The 8,143-nt window shown below is 40.8% G+C and overlaps 1 protein-coding gene across 1 annotated transcript; it reads right to left on the minus strand.

Moving 5' to 3' along the window:
* LOC104767519 lies at window positions 273-8,136 on the minus strand. Its single transcript, XM_019240827.1, has 10 exons — window positions 6,264-8,136; window positions 5,663-5,825; window positions 5,346-5,541; window positions 5,182-5,259; window positions 4,804-5,038; window positions 4,656-4,659; window positions 3,763-4,563; window positions 3,385-3,635; window positions 1,819-2,678; window positions 273-1,721 (listed from the first exon to the last, which is right to left on the minus strand). Exons 1-10 carry the CDS (start codon window positions 7,863-7,865, stop codon window positions 422-424), a joined length of 5,490 nt encoding a protein of 1,829 aa, XP_019096372.1. The 5' UTR covers window positions 7,866-8,136; the 3' UTR covers window positions 273-421.

Raw genomic sequence — 8,143 nt, forward strand, 5'->3', positions numbered from 1 at the left:
TCGAGCTCTGAACCTACATATTCTTCTCCAATTATAGTGTGACATTGTATATGCTATATATAGTAGTATGATTTAACATTAACTATGTTCATCAGCCGTAATCTTTATCAGGTGACATGCGGCCAAAGCAAAATCAGCAATCTAGCTGCGTACCTGAAGATTTGTTGACAATGCTCAAGATACTAATGCTAATCTCATCACAATTATCTCTAGAGAAAGATACAGTATTAATTAGCAACCAAACATAATAAAGCCTCAGTAAAATATATATATTCAGCTTGAAAAACCATAAAATTGAGCCACGAAGCTGCTGATTTTTTTTTTGTTTTCATACCTAAGCTAAATTAGTTTACCAGTACAGCAAAAATCAATGGCAGAGACACCAGATGATTCGGGTAACAAAAGATAAAAGATGAATCAATCAAAAAGGCTTCATCTCAGTTGCAATTAACTCTACGAGAGAACCAAGGCAGAGTCTATCATATTTACAATGCAAAGAGCGGTCATCTTCAGTACTTACCGGAACCAATATTCCATCTTTGAAAATGAATACTGGTTCAACCCAAGTCTTACGGCTTGGATATCTGTTTGCTTCATCCAAGCTCCCTAGCTCTTCAGCAGAGTGACTGCAACATTCAACTGAGGCAAGAAAATTACCGGATAAGCGTTTGCAAGAACATGCTTCCTTTTCTGGACATGCTTCCTGTGTAGTACCATCGTTTTTGGGAGAGATGAACTTTCTAACAGCAGCAATAAGCTCGACTGATAATGACGAAACCGCATCATGTATACCCTCTGTTGTGATGTAACTTCTACCAACTCTCAATTCGCGAGTAACTAATTTATGCATTGAATCTTGGAGGATGGAGACACACTGGGAGCAGCACCGGTATAAACACACCAAACTAAGGTCATCCAGAGGATTAGTTCTTGCAGTCTTTTCAACTTGTTTAACTTGTTCGGGCATGTTGCTTGCAGATTCTAAGCCATGAACTCCGTCCCAGGCTTTACCATGATCTAAGTCAGCTGATTTGTCGGGATCTTTCAGGGAGAGAGTATTGAACTCCCCAGATCCATTAGGATTCTCTAGGGAAGTAGTCTCTCCTTGAAAGGCAATGGCTGTTGTTGTAGTTTCTACCTCGCATGATCCATGGTGAGTTTCATTCTTTTCATGGTCAGCTGCAGGAGAGTTAAGATCAAGAAGAGCAGCCTGCTGTAAGGAACTAATTCCTGAATCCTTGATCATTATTTCAGTATTCGAAATAACATCACCATTTTCTTTGACCAAAGTTGAGCCATCCATACTTTGGGTTGTAAGATGTCCAGTATCTTCACGAAAAGGTTCATGATTTGTTCCAGAACGACCATTTGCAATCTCTAGAACTGGCTGATGACTATCGGTAACATCACCATTTTCTTTGACCAAAGTTAAGCCATCCGTACTTTGGGTTGTAAGATGTCCAGTATCTTCACGAAAAGGTTCATGATTTGTTCCACAACGACCATTTGCAATCTCTAGAACTGGCTGATGACTATCGGTAAGATTACTAGATGTTACAGGGTCTGGCAAATTCATGTTTTGGGTATCTTGTTTCGGGTCTTCTTCTAACCCTTTTGATTGATCAGATGTTCCTTGCTCGGTTGGCTCATAACTCACTGATGGATTGAGTACAGAACATGACAATGGATTCGTCGACTCTGTTTGAGTGGTCGATTCGAAACTGTAAACAATGAAGTTGTGTTAGATATGTCTGTGTCTAAGAACATTATGTATGTGTTAGAACAAACATACATAAAACAATATACTTTAAGGCGTACCTTCGCATTGCATATACCCAACTATTAACCAAATCTTCCAGATAAGCAACTTGAGACAAAATTCGAATATATCGACATCTGTTCTTTCCAGCATTGATTTTTACACTGATCCGTCCAACTAAGAGCTCAAGAACTTTTCGTACCTCAATGGAGACTTCCCTCAGTGATAAATAGGTGCCTCTATACGCTGATAATCCAACAGCAATAAGGCCTCTGACAATGCCCGATGAATCTTTCCCTTTAACATTGTTGGAATCGGAAGCAGTTATAATCTGCTCTGAGGAATTACAAGGACGAGTGATACACGAATTGAATGGCCATCCTCTCCAAGGACCAGAAACATCTGCACTTGGCCCTTGCTTAAGCTTTGATGTAACCCAACAAAGTTCAGCGAACTGAGGATACCGTAGGATTTGATAACCAAATGTGGAGACAGCTAACTGCAGGCTTGATTTCGCTTTCACATTAATGTTGATAGGTAATGGTAGAACTTTTAAAGAGCCATCATCAAGAGGTTTTGATTTACCAACTGCTTCTTCCCTTGCGCCATGATCAGTATTATTCTGATAACCTGCATCTCTGCAACCGTGGTCAGGATCCTCTCTTTGGTATTTCTTCTGTATGTCACAGTGAGTATGGGTTCTCTGATGCACCAAATGAAGGAAAACTTGGACTGCCCGCCTTGACAACTCAGTAGCAGACAGGTCAATGGCTATATCCTGGTCAGAATTTTCCGTGACTTGTACAGTGAATTGTGGAACAGCCTCAGACATAGTTGGCTGATACTCCTTTGAAAGGTCAGTCTTAAAGAACTGTTGTATCTTAGCAGGCAGGAGTTTGTAGGGCATGCCAGAAGTAGCCTATCACCNAAAGGATTTGATGACCAAATGTGGAGACAGCTAACTGCAGGCTTGATTTCGCTTTCACATTAATGTTGATAGGTAATGGTGGAACTTTTGAAGAGCCATCATCAAGAGGTTTTGAATTACCAACTGCTCCTTCCCTTGCGCCATGATCAGTATTAATCTGATAACCTGCATCTCTGCAACCGTGGTCAGGATCCTCTCTTTGGTATTTCTTCTGTATGTCACAGTGAGTATGGGTTCTCTGATGCACCAAATGAAGAAACACTTGGACTGCCCGCCTTGACAACTCAGTAGCAGACAGGTCAATGGCTATATCCTGGTCAGAATTTTCAGTGACTTGTACAGTGAATTGTGGAACAGCCTCAGACATAGTTGGCTGATACTCCTTTGAAAGGTCAGTCTTAAAGAACTGTTGTATCTTAGCAGGCAGGAGTTTGTAGGGCATGCCAGAAGTAGCCTATCACCAAAAATAAACAATTTTAGTATCAAGTGTTGTATGTCTTCTCAGAGACTGGTAACTAACAAAATGCATAGTACACAGCTTACATTACCACCCTTCACAAAAAGAAGAAAAAAAAAATGACTAACAAAAAGTACTGTAACTAAATTAACAAGAAGTCCAGACAGCCCATTATTAACTACTGCCGAAACAAGGAAAATATATTGAAGAAAACAATATTATGTAAGAAGTTAAGCATACCAGAATCATCATCTTTGTGGAAACTCGCAATGATTCTACTTGCTCAAAAAATGTGTTCCAAGCATGTGAAACTTGAGCAGCATTCTGCAATGCCTTTTCCTCTCCCATCTCTGGAAAAATGGCAGAACAATTTTCCTTCACAGGATCATCATCACACTCGACCTCCTCACTCAGTGGAGTTTCTGTCTTTACAGCCCACAAGTCAATCCTTGGCATGAATACAACACATGATTTCCTGCTAGCACATTTAACTACAAGCAGACAAGATATTCCAGTTACGAAATTGTATGTAAGACTAAACAAAAAAATGTTATGTAAATGATTAAATATCCTCAATACTGAAGTAACAGCATGGAAATTATATAACAAAATACGTACTTAACAAGTGAGTTATGCCTAACACCAGATCCCCATTTCCTTCTTGTGAAATTGTTGCTGTGTCTATCTTCTGCATCTCTGCATTACCAATAAAACAATGCAAGATACATGAAGCAAGATGTCGTTGACCAGATTTAGGTCCTCCAGCAATTAGCAGTTGGAACCCTGACTTGCTCGTTGAGTCTACAGAAGCACTTCCCAGAAGCCCAGGATGTCGGCAAACTCTGTGTACCATGAATTGTGCAGAACCCAAACTACAGTCGTCAGCACCAGGAATGCTTGCAACAGATCTAACCAAGTCACAACCTCCATCTAGTATCCCAGCATAAGAAAGTCTTTGTACTATATCCTTTACAACATCTACATCTTGGAGAAGAGTATCAACATGAGACCACCAACCACCCTCAGTTATCTTTTTGTCGCTCAAAGCAGAACGGATCACATTTTGGACATCAACCGCAGCTTTGGAAAGAAGAGGTGGTAGCAAGATACGTTCTTCAAGATGAAAAGCAACAAGTAAAGAACACAAGGGTCGCAACAGAGAAGGCACCAAGTAAGTAGGAAGCGGGGCAGAAAATATATCACTAGCTGCTATTCCCGCACCTCTACGTGAACATGGGGGTGGGGAGCGGGATAAAGCTTCCAACCAATCTTTTTCTTCAACTGAGAAGGATGGAAGAGCAGCACGATTACTACTAGACACTCCGAACTCTGCAGCGGCCAAAGATTCTTGCAAAGGGAAACTCCTATTTAAGGCAATCATGGCAGCTTGTGTGCAGAGAGCTTGNGGCCAGAAGTAGCCTATCACCAAAAATAAACAATTTTAGTCTCAAGTGTTGAATGTCTTCTCAGACTGGTAATCAACAAAATGCATAGTACACAGCTTACATTACCACCCTTCACAAAAAGAAGAAAAAAAAATGACTAACCAAAAGTACTGTAACTAAATTAACAAGAAGTCCAGAGAGCCCATCATTAACTACTGCCGAAACAAGGAAAATATATTGAAGAAAACAATATTATGTAAGAAGTTAAGCATACCAGAATCATCATCTTTGTGGAAACTCGCAATGATTCTACTTGCTCAAAAAATGTGTTCCAAGCATGTGAAACTTGAGCAGCATTCTGCAATGCCTTTTCCTCTTTCATCTCTGGAAAAATGGCAGAACAATTTTCCTTTACAGAATTATCATCACACTCGACCTCCTCACTCAGAGGAGTTTCTGTCTTTACAGCCCACAAGTCAATCCTTGGCATGAATACAACACATGATTTCCTGCTAGCACATTTAACTACAAGCAGACAAGATATTCCAGTTACGAAATTGTATGTAAGACTAAACAAAAAAATGTTATGTAAATGATTAAATATCCTCAATACTGAAGTAACAGCATGGAAATTATATAACAAAATACGTACTTAACAAGTGAGTTATGCCTAACACCAGATCCCCATTTCCTTCTTGTGAAATTGTTGCTGTGTCTATCTTCTGCATCTCTGCATTACCAATAAAACAATGCAAGATACATGAAGCAAGATGTCGTTGACCAGATTTAGGTCCTCCAGCAATTAGCAGTTGGAACCCTGACTTGCTCGTTGAGTCTACAGAAGCACTTCCCAGAAGCCCAGGATGTCGGCAAACTCTGTGTACCATGAATTGTGCAGAACCCAAACTACAGTCGTCAGCACCAGGAATGCTTGCAACAGATCTAACCAAGTCACAACCTCCATCTAGTATCCCAGCATAAGAAAGTCTTTGTACTATATCCTTTACAACATCTACATCTTGGAGAAGAGTCTCAACATGAGACCACCAACCACCCTCAGTTATCTTTTTGTCGCTCAAAGCAGAACGGANCTACAAGTTAGTTAGCCTATATCTCAGGTAAGGAAGGGAAACCAGAAAGGGAGTAGTAATAGACCAAATGATAGGTTCTTGGACATCGATCAACCCGACAACCAATGGTTGCCCCAGGTCTTGAACAACGAGTGCATTTTAAAGACCTCCCTCTGAAAAGTGCCGCCCTTATATTCTTTAAGCATCCTACACCAGCAAAATAAACCTGCAGTAAAAGAGTAAACATTAACGTCCACAGAAAACAGAGTTCAGTAAAAGGGAAATTACTGAGACGACAGATAAATAAATGTCAAGACCCTTTGTATTGCTTAGATCAAGGAATAGAGAAGCCTAGAAAATCAAGAATTTGACAAGCCTTTTTGTATATTCTGCTCTTTAACTGTTGTATTACATTTTCATCAAGTACAGCAATGGCAAATACAACCATGAGAGATATATCAATAGTTACGAAACAAAATCACAGAACAAAGAAAGATTAGGCGAGAGAAAAAACACCAGAAGTGATAATACTGTGATAGAATTGAACACACAATGTGTGTAAATGAACCCACAGAAACATATAACATTGAAGTGAGAAACACATGTAAATGCACCTAAGCAATCAAAAGACGTGTTGTGTCATATAATCAGAACCACACATTACCTCTGGACTCCATACGGCACAATTCTGATGAACCCAAGTTCCAGAAATTCCAAAACGATCATTTATAGGACCCAGTAGACGGCCAAGCCATCCAGTATCATCGCCAAAACCATCCAAGATGTCATAGTTTGGCTCCTCTGACGACGAAGACCCACTATGTTCCTCTACGTTACTGTCACCATTATCTTGCATCAACTTCTTTGGGAGTTTGCCATCAGTACCAACTCCACATAAACCACATCGTCTGGTTTGTTTGAAGATTGGTTTACCAAGTCTATCTAATGAAGTACAAATTGAGTCGACTACCTTCTTGCCAGTTTCATTCTGAATAGGCAGCTCATCAACATCAAGCATTTCCACACTTTCATCCACTCTAATGAGAAACTCACTTAGTTCTTCGGTCTTATCATGAGGTGGTGTACTAGAAACACCTGGCTCTCCGATGACATCATTCTGCTTCAAACTCTCATTAACCTCGATGCTAGCTTCGCGAAGTTGTTCAGGATGTAAAGTATCTACTTTTCTGTTCTCAACCTTATCACCAAAATCATTATCATCCTCCAGTATACCAGTGCCATCGCCAGTTCCAGAAACTGTTACACCCATCTCCGTAATCACATCTTCAACTCCCATCTCAATCTCATTTTCCAATCCTTCCATTTGATTCCGACTTTCATTTTGCACTGCTTCCATTCTAACATCAGTATCATCTCTCATTTCATCCACATTAGCTTCAGTCTCACTTCCTGTCTTCTCTGCACTACCTTGAGTCCCACTTTCCCCCTCTTCATCACTATCATCAGTCTCACTGTCAGTAGTGTCTGTTCCCTCCTCGCTCTCACTCTCCGTTCCATCAACATCAGCTTCATTCTCACTCTCTAAAACAACGGATCTTTTGGTAGCCTTCGTCTTCTTCTTCTTCTCATCTTCCTCTCTAACTTCACTGTCAGCCTGCATTGAATCCTCAGACTCGCTAGCACTCTCATCATCTTCAGAATTACTGGTATCTGACTCCTTTCCCTCATCTTCCGAACTTTCGATTTCTGTAACTTCCACTGGCGTTTTTGTTGTTTTAATCAGCTTCCCACCTTTAGGGAATCCTCTTTCCTCTTCCTTTTCTCTTGCCACTGCTGCTTTTTCACTCAACTCATAGGAACTATCTCTGAAAACGTGCTTTCTTCTCCCCTTAACCGCACCTCTCTGTCTCCTACTCGCTTGAAAACCAACGTTCCTCCTCCTTGACCTCAACCTAGATTTCCAACCATCCGAGCTATCCAAATCCCCCTTCTCCTCCTCCTTAGTCACTACTCTCTCTATACTACTGGACCTCCTCCTATCCCCGCGATTATTAAAACGCTGCCGTTTCTTTGGAGGAGCAGGAGAAGCGTCCAGTATGGACGGTATCTTCCTGACCCTAGAGCTCCGCCGAAGTTCAGAGTCAGCACAAGCTAACCCACCAGACCCACCACCACCATCTCTATCTATCGAATCTCCATGGTTTTTTTTGTATTCCTCCTCACATATAGCAGCAAGCTTCTTACTCTTCTTCCCAGAAGGAGAAGATCCCAAAGGATTCTTTCTTACCTCATGCGATGATTTCATGACGAATCAAATAGGCATACAACTGTTCTTCTTTCTCAATGCTGAACCAAATGAACATAAGAAAAAACACACCGAACCATACGCCTTCCAAAATGAGGCAGTGTATCTCGACGGAGGTGCTTAAGAAAACGCATCAGAGCGACTCCGTGATCAGCCCATTTATTTGGCAGAATCTAATCCGAATGAACCCAAACCCTAAATCCTAATTTCGACTAACTTAACTTGTGAGAAATCTATTAATTAGGATTGTAATGATACAATCGAAACTTCCTTCCCCC

This window comes from Camelina sativa, chromosome 19, assembly GCF_000633955.1.
Source record: "Camelina sativa cultivar DH55 chromosome 19, Cs, whole genome shotgun sequence".
NCBI lineage: Eukaryota > Viridiplantae > Streptophyta > Magnoliopsida > Brassicales > Brassicaceae > Camelina > Camelina sativa.